Source organism: Astatotilapia calliptera, chromosome 5, assembly GCF_900246225.1.
Source record: "Astatotilapia calliptera chromosome 5, fAstCal1.2, whole genome shotgun sequence".
In the NCBI taxonomy this organism is placed as follows: domain Eukaryota; kingdom Metazoa; phylum Chordata; class Actinopteri; order Cichliformes; family Cichlidae; genus Astatotilapia; species Astatotilapia calliptera.
In genome coordinates, this window is record NC_039306.1 from 32,179,763 (window position 1) to 32,196,555 (window position 16,793).

Genomic DNA, 16,793 nt, shown 5'->3' on the forward strand with positions numbered 1-16,793 from the left:
TATTCTTTTGCTGTATGTGTCAGCGCAACCTTAGCCCATCTCTCAGTGCTTCCCATGTTACCTAACCTTTCCGCAGCACCCAGTCCCATGTCGCTTCAAGCCTAGTGAAGGCACAAAGCTTTAGAAAATAACACACAAATGTAAACTTTCAGTTAAAAAGCAGAAAAATAGTCAGGTGGGCGCTGGAGTCAGCTGCAGATTTGTTGTTTGGGGGAGCGACTCAAAATAAATGCCCAAATTTATGATAATAAAGGAAGAAAAATGGCTCAATTATTTATTAAATTTAATTAAAAATGTCCAAAAAGGTCCTATTTTTTTCTCAAAAAGAACATTCTTGATGACTTATTGTTGTTGGAGTTGAATTCACCATGTATACTATAAAAATGCTCAACCATAAGTTTGTGCGTCAACATCCGAGCAGAAGGTCAGCTGATCTTAACTTGGCTTAACTAAAAACACTTTGAACTCTTTTGTGCTTTGAAGTCATCTTGTATTGTTCAACAGATAAATAAAATATATTTCTCATTTCCTGATAAACTACATAGAGTGAACGTGTCGGTCCACACCTTTTAATAATTAATTATTATTGTCCTTAAAAGTGGTCAATCCCATGATGACTCAATAAGTGCAGAACTCCAAATCTCCTCTGGCATTAATATCAGCACCAAAGCTTTGTAGCGTGGGTGTCCATGGCCGAGCAGCTCCCATACTGTAAGTGTAATGTGTGGGTGGGCCTGTACTTTTGTCCTTAAATTATCTTTGTATGTGTTAGGCATTAATGGTCTTGCTGTTCTGGGAATTTTGTAAATGTGACTGGAAAGTTTATTTCTTTTGTGCCTCACTATCTGCATTTCATGTCCTGTTCCCATTATTCCAGAGATCAAATATTCATGGGTTTTCAATGGACAGCGCAGCTTCCTGCAGCAGGATGCTCGTCGTTTCATTTCTCAGAAGACGGGAAATTTGTACATAGCCAAAGTTGAAGCATCGGATGCGGGGAACTACACATGCGCAGTGAGAAACATGATGACCAACTCAACAGTGTTCAGCTCTCCAACCCCAGTGGTGGTACGGAGGGACGGTGAGCATCACCATCACCAGTCTGCCTTGTGGTTATCAGTCTATGAGATAAATCACTTGAGTGAACTAGTTGTCACCTGCGCCACAGCTCTTGCCCTTCTTTTGTGTTTTAAATGATATGATTTTCCATTTATTCCTTGTGCAGTGGTGATGGGCGAATACGAGCCAAAGATCGAGGTTCAGTTTCCTGACACCCTTCATGTCTCCAAAGGATCGTCAGTGAAACTGGAATGCTTTGCCTTAGGAAAGTAAGTGGCACAACACAGTCCACTGGAGTATTTGCAGAGCAGCGTCCTCAATTACTATCAAACACGGCAGCAGCAATCTTTCCGGTCATGGTGGAGCAGGAGAATGTGGCCTGCGTGACCTCTTTGTGTTTGACCTCCGCAGCCCTGTGCCTTCCATCTCATGGAGAAGAGCTGATGGAAATCCACTCCCTGGCAAGATTAAAATCAACCACTCCAGCGGGGTTCTGGAAATTCCATATTTTCGCCCAGAGGATGCCGGCGTGTACGAGTGTGTAGCCGAAAACAGCAGAGGACGAAATGTTGCCAGAGGGCAACTTATATTCCACAGTAAGTAAGAAAGAACATTTTGCTTCGTGCTTATCGGAGTCTACTAATAACCCTTTTTTTCTTTTTCAGTAATATTTAGACCTTTAGTCAGAGCTATAATTATTGGAAAACAGCCCTTTATTCAAGCATTATTTTTTCTAATATTTGTTCTAATGGAAGGATAATAAGCATGATAATTTGAAGTCATATGTCCTTATTGTTGGAGTGTAAATGCAGTGCAATAAATATTTTCAAATTAGAAAATATGATTTCCAGTATCTCAGGACAAATTTACCATCTCTGAATCAGAGAGAGGAGTCAGTGTCTCGCCTGCTCCTGTCTGCCATGTGTGCAGATAAGAAAGTAGGAAAGATGGATATCAGTGTCTGAACTAGATTCAGGATCCTTTGTTTTATGCAGACCTTGTGTACATGCAGCGTGGATTCTGAGGTGTCTGGTTATGACATCAGTAGTGCTAAAGATTAAGCCGTGAATGGCTGTTGACACAAAGCAGCAGTAACGCCGGGCAGGTTTGTTTATGCAACACATTTCACATGAATGCAATTCAAGGTGCTTCACAGTGAATTCAAAAGGAGATGGAGATGGCATTGAAACAGTGTCACATTAAAACATAAAAAGAACAAATTCAATGGAGTTTTTTTTTTTTTAATTTAAAAGAAATCTGAGGGTCAAAAGTAGAACTAACTAGAGCTTAAAGTTAAGTGTAAAGAAGGAAGTTTTTAACCAGTACTTAAAAGTAGTGTTGAAATCTCCCAATTCTTTGAATCTTTGGGCTGAAGGAAGGACAATACTCGGTGTATTTATGCTCAATCAACAATCATTTATTTCCATACAATTCAACAGTCAGAGCATTACAACGTCCGGACGGGAGAGATGCTTGCAGAGGTTCGACAGCATGTCTCAAAATGGTGACGGGTTGCTCAGCTTTTTATACTCTCTAGTGGCCCCCAGCTAGTCGTAAAAGCCAAAACATCACATTCTTTCTCTGTTACAGCGCCTAAGTTATGACCTCGGCAGTTGTTTCTCTGCTTTCTGTAAGGTGGGGGTGTGGAATGTGGTCTGTCTATCTCCCCTGTCTTTAGACACAGAGTCTCCTGCTTACAACCTTCTCTTCATGATTCAACAATTAAGCATGTCAAGAAAACAGTGTAACACATTCCCAGCAGATCAAGGATACAGAGTGATGCACATTTATCTAATGAACTAATATGTGAATATGTTCTGTTAACTCAAAAGTATAACGAGAACTAAACTACATACAGCTCACACACTCTATATTAAAGGGTATAATGTGATCTACAGCAGTATTCTAATTCAACTACTTTGATTACATATATAAGGTAACATATAATAACAGAATAATCTAACAGTAGTAGTGAGCAAGAGCTTCTTAAAGTTAGTAACTAAATACTGCACATCTGACGCTGAAAGTATGACTTGAAGCTCAGACAAGCCCTGCATGAACAGCTGGTTCACGCCTATGATGCCAAATACTGGTATTACCTGTCTCAGAGATACACAAGGTTATGGCAACAGCACAAAGAAGTTTCCATCCCATTACAAATGTAAATGAATTATATTTAAACATGCTGCTAAAGAGCCATTTTTAATGTGCTGGGTTAATGTAGTAAATACAGATATCGTAAACTAAACCACAATCTTTTCTGAAAACCAATGTGCAATTTAGTGCCTAACCCTTACTAAGTAGTGTTAGTACTAAATCCCAACCAGACTGAGAGACACAAATCAAATTAAACTAAGCAGTGATCAGTTCATAATTATCAAATCTTCAAGTATATTATAAAAACACACGCTTGCTGTAGGTATACCTATTCTGGTATCGGTTAGAATAGTATTGTTTTATATTTATATAAATCAATCAATAAAATCATTATTTTGGACTTATGGGCAACAAGTGTTAATGCAAATAGCCAAACAGATGAGCGTGAAATCAAAGAAAGATCATATTCACATGCTAAATAATGTTGACCATTTCCCAGTCGACCTACAAAGGAACCAAATTCTTATTAATTTCCTATCCCTATGTAGCTCATCTTATATATCTAATTGGATTATACAATCTAATGTATACAATCATTCGCACAGTTATTACGAATCTCTTTGGGTGCTTTTTGAAGTTCATCTCTTTCTGGGTTTTTCAGATTGGTTACATTAATGATTCCACTGATTGGCCATGTTGTACGTAACTTGAAACTCTTTACTGTGGGTTCGCAAAGAGAATCAGTGCCATACACTATATAATATAAGAAAGATTAGGTCCTATATGACAGAGAGAGCTGCTCTCTTCGTACAGAGGTGTCATCTTTCACCGATTATGCTGTAATGGCAGAGCTGTCAGTAGGCACAGTAAAACCTCTGCAAATGGTCCAAACCTGTGGCAGCATGTCAAGTCTACAATCACCCAAAGACAGCTTAGGTAATACTACCTTTTCTTTTACTTGCCACTCCTTATCTGTTGCCAGCAGTAACATGTCAAGTCACTAATGAAGTCAAGTCACTAATTCCTGCCTAGGAGAGACCAGAAAAGACCAGAAGTGTGAACTCTGGTCTAGTATGCCTTCTCCTTCACTACAATCACGTGAATGACTTAGAATGAGTAATCAAACTGGATTTTGTCTTCCCAAAAACGTTGTTTGGCAGTAGTTCTTCATTTAAAATAATCTCTTTCTCTCTTACTCTTAATTCCTGAGTTTCACTGGGAAATTACCATATTTGTCACATCGGGAATGATTTTTGTAGAGCGACACTTTTACGAATATATGCAATTAATTTTTGAATTCATAGGATATATTCATAACCATTTGTCTTTCTGCAGGTGCTGAACATCTACAGTGGGTGCAGACACTGAAAGATGCCCATATGGCCATCGATGCTAACCTGCAGTGGGAATGTAAAGCCATTGGCAAACCTATGCCTACGTACAGATGGTTGAAGAATGGTCAGTCACTAAAAGCAGAGGTAAGATGTGTGAGTGACTACGAGTACTGCATGTTTCAAAATCATTAAAAAGGATAATTGACATTTTCTTTCAATTTTTTTTATTGTTCAGGAGAGGATCCATTTGGAAGCTGGCAGACTGACCATACCCAAGATTAGTCTGTCAGACTCTGGGATGTATCAGTGTGTGGCAGAGAATGAGCATGGATCTGTGTATGCCAGTGCTGAGCTCAAGGTTGTAGGTAAGCAGTCGTGTTTGCCCTGTTTCATTTACAATGGACTGAACAAGAGGCAAGGCAAAGATATGCTGTCTGTACATCTTGCTGTCACTGGAATTAAAATGCTCCCTATTTGAAAGTGAATAAATAAGTAGAAACCAGCTAAACTAGCACCTCACTGAGCCGCGGCCTTGCACATTCATTTCCATAATTATTTCCTACAATGAGCCAGCTCTGGTGGTGACATATAATTTCCGTAATTGCTGGTGATGCTCTTGACATTTTGGCTGATGCACAGCTGTTGCACCTTGACAAAGCGAGACAAACTGCATCAACACGGGTCTCTTCCTCAGCCTCGCCGCCTGACTTCACCCGGCGCCCCGTGAAGAAGTCCACGGTGATCCAGAGGGGGGGTGAGGTGGTGTTAGAGTGTCGCCCCCACGCTTCTCCCAGGGCCACAATCTCCTGGTGGAGAGAGGGGGGGATGCACCTGAAGGACAGTGAGAGGTAGGGTATTATAAGCACCGCTGCACAACCCACTGAAGGCATTAATTTCCAGTACCGATTGTTATTTATGCCTTGGCTCAAGGGGACTTTGGAATCAGTGTTGCATAAAACTTCCTCGTTGGTCAAAGAATGTGTTTTTTTTTAGATAGACACCTTATTCCCTCGGATATGGATGTTGGTTTTCTGCTGACACTGCTGCCGTTTGCTGCCTGTACCAAGGAGGCCATGACACCGAGCCTTATCAGTTTTGCAATGCACAGGAAGGAGAGCACTTTATGATTTAGCTGTTTGAAACTTCAAAGCGTCCGGTGTCGCCGCAGTTTTACAGATCTTCAAAGCCGGGGAAAAAAAGTAGAACAGAGATCCTGTTGGGACTTTTTCCATGTGAAAGCCAAAGAGAAAAACAATCTGACTCCATCTTTCAGTGAAACGCCACCTCAGGCGACATGACAGGCCGCGCCGTGTCATGATTGAAGGTCTGAGGCGACACCTGTGAGCTAAAAGAACCCGTTTTCTGTTGCACCCAGCCTCAGCAGAAGCTAATCCACACAGGATGAACCAAGCAAGAGTTCAAGCACAGTATGAGGTCTGCTTTCATTAAACGCTGGGTGTCAAAGAAAGGGACATGAAAGGTCATGTAGTGATGGCTAGATAACTGGTAGACAGGCTACAATAAGGGCAGACAAATTATTTCCCAGGAAACTTCACAGCAGTTTAACAGTTGTCAACAATCACTGAAAATCACTTTCCTTACACACTTTTGAGCTGCGCCTAAGTGCAGCTCCCACTGTTGACAATATGATATTATCTTAATCACATAATATTGGAGTATTTTGGATCCTTCTGTTTTTTTGATGGGAATAAAAAGCAGTATTGGCACATTGGTTTATCCGTCTTTGAGCCATTGTTCAGCATACCCATACATCATCCGACTTGAAATTGAAAGCATGTCTTTTCTGTAAAACACCGTCCAAAAGGCTTGTCAGTCTCACACTGTATAATTACTTAATGGCTTCAATTTTGTGTTAGTGCCTTGCCTCCTAAAGCCACCACAGCTTCAGTGGCTTACAACACCTTAACATCAATTGAGGCTTTGAAATAACAAAAGGTTTGGCAGTAAGTTGAATTTTTAATTGTATTCTAAACGTGGAGCTCTGAGGTCATAAATTTGGTAATAATGCATTAAAATTGGCCATCAAAGGAACAGAAGCTTTCCTGTATTGATGTCACAATGAGGCTGCATTACCAACTGTTAGTCAGCCTTTTTATTAAAGGGAAAATGTTTATAGTGCTGTTACCTTTATAAAAAAGAAATATGATATTTGAAAATTGAAGTAAGTTGGCAGTTTAACCAAATAGAATAATGTATGGAGAAATAGTATGATTTAACATTTATCCTTTATAAATATGAATAAATTAATATATAATAGGGCTGCCACGATTAGTCGACTAGTCACGATTACGTCGACTATCAAAATCGTCGACGACTGATTTAACAGTCATGCGTCGTTTGAAGCTTTGTAAGATCCCAAAAGATGCAGGGATAAGTAGCAGGATTTAAGAGTGTAATAACGGACTGAAACAGAAGATGGCAGCACTGCACGTACAAGGATGCCAGCTGCCGTTAAACCCCGAAGAAGAAGAAGCAGTGTCCCAGAATTCATAGCGCGGCCTAGCGCAGTTGTCAATAATGGCGGCAGCTAGTTAGTTTTAATGTTACTCTTATTATTCTTTCTGGGTCACAAAATAAACGTTTAACATATAATGTAGCTGTGTAAACCTCAAATATCTGCTCAGTTTATCAGGACACCACATATTTGCAAAAGCGCTCCGACGTTTTCGGAGACGTCTGTTACCCACTAGCTCGATAGCTAGCCGGGGGCAAGGCTCACTAGAGCCGGTGAGAACACCGGACTCCCAGCAAATCATTTTCAAACCTTTCGCTACTCAGGTTAAACATGATATATAAGTCACTTAGATAACTTAAAAATGTTATTGTTTGGCTTTTTTTAGTATTTTATTTGTTCCTGGGTAAATCGGTTTGGCTGAGATTAAAGTTATAGTTTTACACAGTTGAATAAACATCAAGCAGACAACTGATTATCAGAAGTGTGAGATGCTCAAGAATATACTCCGGTGTCCCGTTATATTATAGATAGCAAGGAGTTTATTAAACTTCACTTAAACAACCTGCAGATTTCATTAAAATTTAATAAACTATCATCTTGCCTTTATTTTTAGTTAGCACATACCTGAAACACTTACAGCTGTAAGCTAATGATAGTTATATAAGAGCAGATGCATGTTGGTGCAATAAGCTGTACGTTTTATGTCCAATGGATGCATGATCTGATTAGTCGACTAATCGCAAAAATAATCAGTGACTGGTCGACTATCAAAATAATCGTTTGTGGCAGCCCTAATATATAATAAATCTCAGTAGCCAGCTTCTAGTATCATGGTCCTATGTGTTGTGGTAATTTTTGCAATTCTTTGTAAATTTATTTGAGTTTGGGTTCCTGTTTAGCTTTTACTGTTATTCTCGCATTTGAACTTTTTGATTATTGTTGGTTCGAGTTTTGAACCCTGATTTGATCTCATTGTCATTCTAGCAGTCTGACTACTTTTCATGCTTGTTTAGTTTGTTTAGATTGTCTTACAGGTCGATATACATTGGATTTTGTTCTGTATTTTTTTACTATTACAGGTGTTATTAAAGGAGACCTGTTATCCTTTTCCTTACTTTCTGTCATCTTTATACTTTTACAGTGAAAGATGCTCATATTAAAACAGGCCTAAAATATTAAATAATGAGGTTATCGTATGTGTAATTCCAACAGACCAATGAGTGCTCTGCCCCCAAGCTGTGCTCGTTACTCTCTGTGATGTCAATCATATATATTAGAAATATTTCTGAGAAGGTCATGTAGGGCACACAGCTCCGTCTGTGAGGACAGAGCACCCACCTGTAGTTCAAACCTTTTGCTTGTGAAAAACAGCCAATCAGAAGACATTTGGTTTATATGCGGGTGGAATGGAGCTAAAACAGTTTTCTTCATAACAGCTGATACCATGAGGGGCTTCACCACGATCCCTTATAATATATATTATGGATGGTTTTACAAAGTGTGGCACCATCTCTGAAAGACCAGCTATGATTAAAAGGGATGCAGCATAATTTGCCTTCAGTTGCTGAAAAGGTTTTACAGCAGTAGCGCTCATAGTGTAATAAGACTTTTTATTCACCCTGTAGTTTACAGTTTTGGTCATGTAAAAATAAAGATGTTGAGTTTTAATCAGCATGGTGATAGGTACAAGGGCACTTGTTGTATTTCAAAAGTGTGAGACGTGTCTGTGATTCATGCAGCTCGAGATTGTTCTTTTTCCCAGAGGGGGGGGGGAAACATGGTCCCTGGCTTAAAACTAGAGCCTACATTTTCCCTCTCCCCTTTTAAATCAAGGACTTTTAGAATTTTCAGAGAATTCTGACTGCTCTGCCTGCTTTTTCACTAGAAATGACATATGTGCTACAAGTGAAAGCTTCACAGGTGGAGGGCTTTCTCGAAAGGTCATTTCCTTTTTTATTATTGTCCTTGTTATTGCTAACGTCACTCATGCACACGGCATCACAAAAAGCGGTCTCTTCATCTGTGGAAATTTTAATTGGTGGGTTGTAAGCTAACCCCAAAGACCCCACCTACAGGCACAAGACTGTAGGATTCCCATTTATACATGCTTCAAAATATTCTTCCTTAGTTAGTGGGCTCATGCTTTTTAATACTAAATAACCTTACATCAACAACTTAACAACTCACCACCGCAAATTTAATACTTCTCGGGATCAACTTTAAGATGGCTTTAACCATTAAAAAACAATTTGAAATGCTCTTTGTTGAGGCCTTTCACAGTCTTAACCCAATGCACATGTTTATTGTTGAACTGATTTTTGTGGCAGTAGAAGTCTCACTTGGTTTCTCTCAGTTTAATAACTGTGAAATTTGGTAATCGATTGAATTGATTGAGGAAAATGTAGCATAAATTTCTTACATTTGGCTTCATTGGAAAACTGAAAATTGTAAATTTATTGCCTTTAATAGGTTCAGTAGCAGTATTCATGGCACACTGTACGTCAGCTTTCTTTACAGAATGAAACTGCCTACGATGAACCTTACAGGTTTGAAAGGAATTCATTTAGATAAGTTCTCTCCATGAAAACAGTATTTTATACTTAAACTAGCTGCCAGTAGATTTGAAGAAAAAAAAAGTATGGACACAGTTCACTCATTTTAATGTTTACATTTTAATTAGAAAATAAAATAAGAAATTAAAAACATGCAAGTTATACATTCTGTCAGTGGTTTTGTGACATTTTAAGTACAATGAAGGAATACAAGACAGTCAGAGAGTTTTCAAAGAACTACGTGCACGGGTGAGAGATTGGATCATACTCACAACCGAGGCATTGCAGTCAGATTTATTTATACCAAGAGACAGTTGCGTAGCATTTCCTGTTTTTCAAGCTTACTTATTAGCATGTGTATGTGTGTGTGTGTGTGTGTGTGTGTGTGTGTGTGTGTGTGTGTGTCAGGATGTAATAGCATGTGATACAAAAATATATGAACATTTTAATACATTTGAAAGCTTTATAACGGAGGTATCTTTTAATAATAGACATCTGCAGTTTAAACTTAAAAGTTACTTCTATCACATTCCTATGGTTATAAATAGAAAGATATTAAATCTACTCTTTTATTTTTCTCATTTCACTATTTCCTTCTTAATACAACAGGAAAAGCATTCAATACGTTGTGTATGTATCTGTCTTGTGTTGCCTTTGGAAAGTCCTGGGTTCAAATTCTCCTAGGATCTTTGTCCACTCCTATGATACTACTACTGCTAACACTACTACAAATAATAATAATATAGAAAAGAAATGAATGGGTGCCCTTGGAACCAGCTTTGCACCTTTTTTTAATGGTCCATTTTTGTACTGTTTAAGGTACAAACGTTGTCACCTCAGGTTATAGACTGGTCTCTGTAAGGTACAAACCACAAGCCAATACTTACAAGTAACTCCTGTCAAGGGCATAACAGCAGTTCTTCAGTGACAAGCTGTTGCAGCCCTGAAGGCACAAAAACAGTGTATCTTAGAAGAGCTGTCCATTCTCCTTGGATTATTAGTATTCCAAGAAACCAGCAATGGATTGTTAATACATTTCCTTTATATTATACCACATCAAAAACAAAGTGCGAGATATTTGAAAGTCAAAGTACACTGGTTTGAGTATCCAATTGTCTGTTTCTATCAAGAAGAACATTCTAGATGCTAAAAAGTAAATCTGACCGAAGTGCTGTTTATTTCACAGAGCGACTATATTTTTAGATTTCATTTTCATGTCGATTATCACATGCTTCCTCTTTCTTTCCCCCCTGCTCCCGCTCCAATCATTATGTACAACCACATTTCCATAGGCTTTCCTTAGCTCTGCAGGCCTGCCTCAACATGCGACCAGTGGGATTGATTATTTATCATATTTTCCATCGGCCAGTCTTGAGGAAAGGGAGAAAAATTACCCAGGCAGCACATTTGAACAAGAATAGAAATTCACAGCTTGGAACGCAGTTTGTCTACAAAGTAGATAGTTCTTTACGTTTCTATTTGTTTTTGCAGCTCATTGCTCCTCGGGTCATGTTCTCAGTGTGCCTCCATCACTCAGTGTTTGATATTTTTGTCAATAAATCAGCGCAAAGCACCCTGTGTCAGACATGCTCCCTGGGTCTTAGCTTGGCCCGAGCAAATACATATTTATTCTTGGAAGCCAATATGAAATTGTTTGATTTTTTTGAGCTGGCTGCTCACAGCATTTCTGTTTGATTTACTGAATCCAAAGGTCACAACAGGAGAGCATTATCTGCCTCATTTATGCGTGTGTTTCTGTGATTTCCGACTTCTCTGTTATCAACCGAGGTGGCAAAATAAAATTCCAGGGCGTAACGTAAAGTAGTATAAGCAAAGTTGTATATTAATGTCAGTCTGAACAACCTGAAAATATTTATTTTTTCATCCACTCATTTTATCGTTAAAGGTTGATTTTCTTATTAAAATGTTTCTGAGCCTTTCCCCCACGAGTGAGCAGAGAAGATCGAGCAGATAAAAATGTTTATATACTCAGCTGAATCATCTTCAGCTATTACGCACTCTTGAAGCAATTAGCTCAATGAGCTTATTTGGCCTCGATTTCCCCTTTCAGGCAAAATACAGGTTATCCTACCTTGTCAGCTCTTGGGAAGAAATACCTGCAGACTCTAAAATTCATCATGCCGATATAATCTTTTTTTTGGTCAGGCCACTTGTAACACTAGCCCATGAATCACTCAAACATAAAAAAGACATCCTACTCATAGACTGACCGGTGTTGTGTCTGCACATGACAGATAACTTAGCCATGAGATAGTTTTAAATAACAGTATATTTAGGCACTTAGTCACTGGCAGGCTGTTGCAAACACATCATTTGCTCCTTGAGTCTGACAGGCATAATACTGTGTTTCTCACCAAAAAGGTGATTCCCAAAGAGCTATTGGCCAGAATGTTGGTTACAAGTAACGGCGTTACTAACAGCGTTACTTATTTCAGTAACGAGTAATCTAACTAATTACTATTCCTATCGTTGCAACGCCGTTACCGTTACTAACAAGAAAATGCGGTGCTGTCACGTTACTTTTTTTCAACTAACAGACGGTTGAAGCTGTGTTCAGATTACGGTATCTTATATCAGTCGCAGGGAAGTAGCTGTAAGTAGGAATGAGTACCGGTAATGGCACTGGTTCTGACATAAACAGTAGTAACCAGAACGAAAAGTAGCGCACATTTCGGTGCTTTGGTTCATACACTTTGGATTCTAGCCAATCATTTTACCTTTCCAAGGATAGTAGGCGGGCCCAGGTACGTACGTTCTTTTAGAGCAGAGCTACAGATGAAAAATGCCCAAGGCGAAGCGCTCCATGCGCACAGCAGAAAAGTAATGTATTTTTTTTTTTTAATTTTTTTAGGCATCTTAATAAAATTAATTTATTTCTGCTCTTAAATACCTAAAAAGTTCAACTGGCATGGTGTCCAATTGTGTGCCAAAATTGGACATTTTTGTACAACGTCTGGATATTCATGTATTGACAGTGCTGTAATTTTTCACTGTTTCACTTTACAAACATAAATCTTTGCACAGTTGATGTTTATATGTTGGTTACTAAATTTCTGTAATGAAATGTGAACTGAGGCATATGCTAAAAAAAAAAAATAGGCGAGGATAAAATCTACTTACTTTTTCTGTGTTTCTGTGTTCTCAGTAACTTTGACACAGTAATATCTGCTTCAATATTTACACCTCTGATGAAATTTCACAAGTGTTAGCTTTATTTTGATACCAAGATTGTAAGCACAGAGTTTGTAATTGCAGAGAAATAATCAATAAAATTTGGGCATTGCATTTTCGAGCAGGAAACTAAGAAACCCCTTTGGGGCTTAAGAGGTTAAGTTGATACTGTGCAAAAGAGGTAACACCTCAAATCTGATGAAACACCTGGCGACGCATAGTGTTTTTTTAAAAGCCGAGAAATGCACCGTATTTGATAGCTCGCTGCAAGACCTCACACCGAGCACATCTACTGCCGGCGTGGTAAATCTCCATTAGTGAGTTAGCACGGATCGCCCCGTGCGGGGGGCTGGACGGTTCTTATCATTTTGCAGAAAAAAGGAGACTGCTAAAAATAAAAACATAAGAGGTTTTTGGACAAAGTTTGTGCTCTCCATTCTTTAAGCACCGGTTCGAGCACTGTTTCAAAAGTACGTAGTTTGGCACCGGTATCGGACAAAACCTAAACGATACCCATCCCTAGCTGTAAGTAATCTGGGCGCTAGAGCTTTAAGCAGCTGCGCTCGCTCCGGCGGACGGCAATCACGATCACTTTTTGGCACAACACCTGGAGCTAAGGGGGCAAAACAATGGCATGAGTGCTGCTGTTTGATTGAGGAAGAATAAAGTAGTCACGGTAAGCCAATCACATGACCACTTCAAGATGACAAAGCAACAAGGTGATATATACCAGTTTTTAAATTGTGTTGATAGGCCACGTAAAACCATGATGTAGATGATAAACAATATATATGCGGCATTTTTTCCTCAATAGTTTTGTCTCGTCTAACATCTAAGGACAGTGCAGCGAGCACTCTCTGCTTATGAGCAAAAAATTTAAAAAATACAAAACAAAAAAAACGCTCTTTCCTGTTGGTGGAAAAATGCACCATGTCGACCAATCAAAAATGATATGGCAACATGACATTTGGTTGTTTAGGAAGAGGGGCAAGTTTTAGAAGTGACGGCGAGAGAGAGAGAGCGAGAGAGACAGCAGAAAAAGAGAGAGACAGCGAGTATGTACATATTGAATGCAGAACACCTGATTGTTATATAAATAGTTTGAAATGGTTATAAAAATAGAGGGTAAAAGGTAAATAGCCGCAAATAACTTTGTTGTTTGCAAAATTTGTGCATATGATTTTAAAATTGACCATTTATATTTGCATTTAAAGTTATGAAATATGATTCAATAAACATGTTTGTGATTGTCAAAAATTATAACGTTTTCTACTCGGATTTTATGTTTTTGTCTGATTTTAGATCAATTGTGTTAATACAGTATGTCAAAATGAAAACATAACTGTAAATTCAGACACGTGTGGTTGTGCTGAAAAGGATGATACCAAACAAGGCAAAGTAAATAGTTTTTAAAGGTGAAATGTGGAGAAAACATCAAAAGTGGTTAAAAATGGCCAATTATACCCTGGAGCCCAGAGGGTTAAACGTTTTTTTAAAGTAATGAAATAGTTGCTTTTCAAGTAATTAATTACTTTTAGAATCTTGTAACTCAGTTACTAACTCAGTTACTTTTTTGAAGAAGTAACTAGTAACTGTAATTAATTACTTTTTCAAAGTAACTTGTAAAGATTTGTGGAAACTGGACAAGAGAAAGAACAAGATGTGGCAAGTGAATAGTATCTATAGTATCCTGACACAGGATCTGAGAGATGCATTTGGCTCTTCACCTATATATGTTTGCTGAAGCCTCATGAGAAACGTTCTCAGTGGCTGTCAAGAAGCCATTTTTAAGCAACAGAAATGGGGAAAAAAGGCTGAGGTTCATCAAAATTAGCAGTAACAGGTCTTGTGGAGGGAGGAATCCAAATTTGAAATTGTTGTATGTGTATGTATGTATACTTTATTGATCCACATGGGGAAAGTCCTCTCTGCATTTAACCCATTCACTCAGTGAAGCAGTGGGCAGCCACCAATCCAGCACCCGGGGAGCAGTGTGTAGGGACGGTACCTTGCTCAGGGGTACCTCAGGGTAGCCGTTCAGTGGATTCAAACCCCGACCTTCTGATCATGGGGGCACCACTCTACCTTCTGCCCTATCCCTGCCCTGTTGGTTCAAACAGAGGAAGCCAGAAGAGAGACAGAGAACAGTGAGTGCCTACAGCCATGTGTACAACATGGTGGAGGCTCTGTCATGGATTGGAGCCATATTTCAGCCAGCGGTGTTGGACACCTTGTCTTGAATAGTCCTTGAATATTTCTTGATCTTGAAAACTTTAATTGGCAATGATCCCAAACACACTGCCAATGCAGTAAAAACACAAAAAGTCCAGAGCCCTGTCCTGGACATTACTGAAGCAGTGTGGGACAGAAAATGGGACAAAAAGAGGTCTAAAAAACTTTGAATGTTCTTCAAGAAACCCAGAGAGCTATTCCAGAAGACTATTTAAGGAATAGTCTTGCCTAAGAGAGTTCAGCTTGTGTGAAATAATAAAAGGTCTCATACCAAATATTGACTTTGAGCCTTATGAGAATTGAACAAACTCTTTTTGCCTTATATATTGTATTTCAGTGTACTATGCCTACACTTATGCCAATAATTCATGCATCTAGTTCCAATTTTCCTGGTGAAATAAAAATAAAATGGGGGTCAGTTCAAGGCATCTGCACAGTACTACATATGATTTTATATGACATATTAAATATATATATATATCTGTTTTTCTTTTTTTTAAATGTAATAATTCCCCAATCACAGTCCCCAAAAGAAGCCCCACCTTTATTGACCACAGAGAGCTCCTGTATCAAAGGAAAATGTAGTTCACAAAAGTAAGTCACCAGCTGTTTCGCTCTTACAACAAGGCCATCATTCCTCTGTGTAGCTGTTGTTTTACTCATGTTTTTGTCTCGCTCTCTAATCAGACTGCCAGCCTAATGCTTTTTTCAAGGTGTGATTCTTGTATATCACCATATTATTGCATTTCAGAAATGGCTTATAGCATGTTGATATAATCGCCGCATGTTGTAGAGCGATAAGGCTGCAGGTAAAGATCCCTCTCTACAGCGCTGCTCCCCTCGCCCTATCACTGTCCCGCCCGGCCCCGGTGGCCTGTTGTGTGTCCAATTAATATGTGCATTTAAGCTATTGTGCTGTCAATACTGTGCTGACCCTACAGCAAATCTGTTCTGCTTCAGCTAAGATAATTGTTATCTTTTGAAGCGTGCAAATAGATTTTTGGAATAGATTCTAAAGCCTTCATTCAAAAAGAATTAAATGGAGAAAGATAAAAGAGAGAAAGTTCAAATGGTTTGAGAAATGAAATCTTATCACAGCCAGAGCTGGTCCCTTTGATTCCTGACATCATTGTTCATTCAGTTAATTACTAAAGAAGTCATAAAGAAGTGGGTTATTTCAGTTTTGTCTCTCTCTCCTCAGACGGACCATCATGGAGGATGGAACTCTTCGTATCACCAATATCTCCAAATCGGATGGAGGCAGGTACACATGTGTGGCCAGAAACCGTTTTGGTACTTCCAGCAGCACAGGGACACTGGTGGTAAAAGGTATTCTTTTCCATTTTTTCTTTTTTTAGTGTACCTTCTAAGCCGAGGGTTTAAACTTTTGTTAGAGGGAAAAAAAATAGTAGCTCAAGCATGAAATGGATAATGAAATATATAGCCGTTTTATGTTCCTGCCGCTCTGACAGACATATAAGTCATCCGAGGTTTTGTCAGCTCTGAGTTATTGTTCATGTAGCAGAGTGGGGCAAACCACTGACGTCTATAGCTGTGAGTGAAGAATATTTTCATTTAATTTAAAAAGAGCTCCTGTAGCATTTTCAGATTTGGGGTTGTTAAATGATGATTATTATGGAGAACGAGAGTGAGAGAGTCATTTTATTTCTTTCTAGTTGACACTGTGATTGCAGCGTCTTTAATTATTCATTACTGAGTTATGGGCAGCTTTTGCTTTTTAAGTGAAGTTATTTAAGGTCGCTTAATTACACTGCTAGACCAAAATCTGTCTCGTGATTCTGGGCAAAATAAGCTTCATTACCTTATTCATTTGGCTGATAGCGACACCAT

At 38.8% G+C, this 16,793-nt stretch overlaps 1 protein-coding gene across 4 annotated transcripts in view; it reads left to right on the top strand.

Moving 5' to 3' along the window:
- The window catches only part of cntn6 (contactin 6), a 237,776-nt gene that overhangs the window by 81,583 nt on the left and 139,400 nt on the right, over positions 1–16,793 (top strand). For all 4 annotated transcript variants that reach the window (XM_026168943.1, XM_026168942.1, XM_026168939.1 and 1 more), the window contains 7 exons: positions 878–1,081; positions 1,226–1,328; positions 1,471–1,655; positions 4,492–4,634; positions 4,726–4,855; positions 5,185–5,338; positions 16,144–16,271. In XM_026168943.1, coding sequence (XP_026024728.1) covers positions 878–1,081; positions 1,226–1,328; positions 1,471–1,655; positions 4,492–4,634; positions 4,726–4,855; positions 5,185–5,338; positions 16,144–16,271 — 1,047 coding nt within the window. The remainder of the gene's footprint in view (positions 1–877; positions 1,082–1,225; positions 1,329–1,470; positions 1,656–4,491; positions 4,635–4,725; positions 4,856–5,184; positions 5,339–16,143; positions 16,272–16,793) is intronic.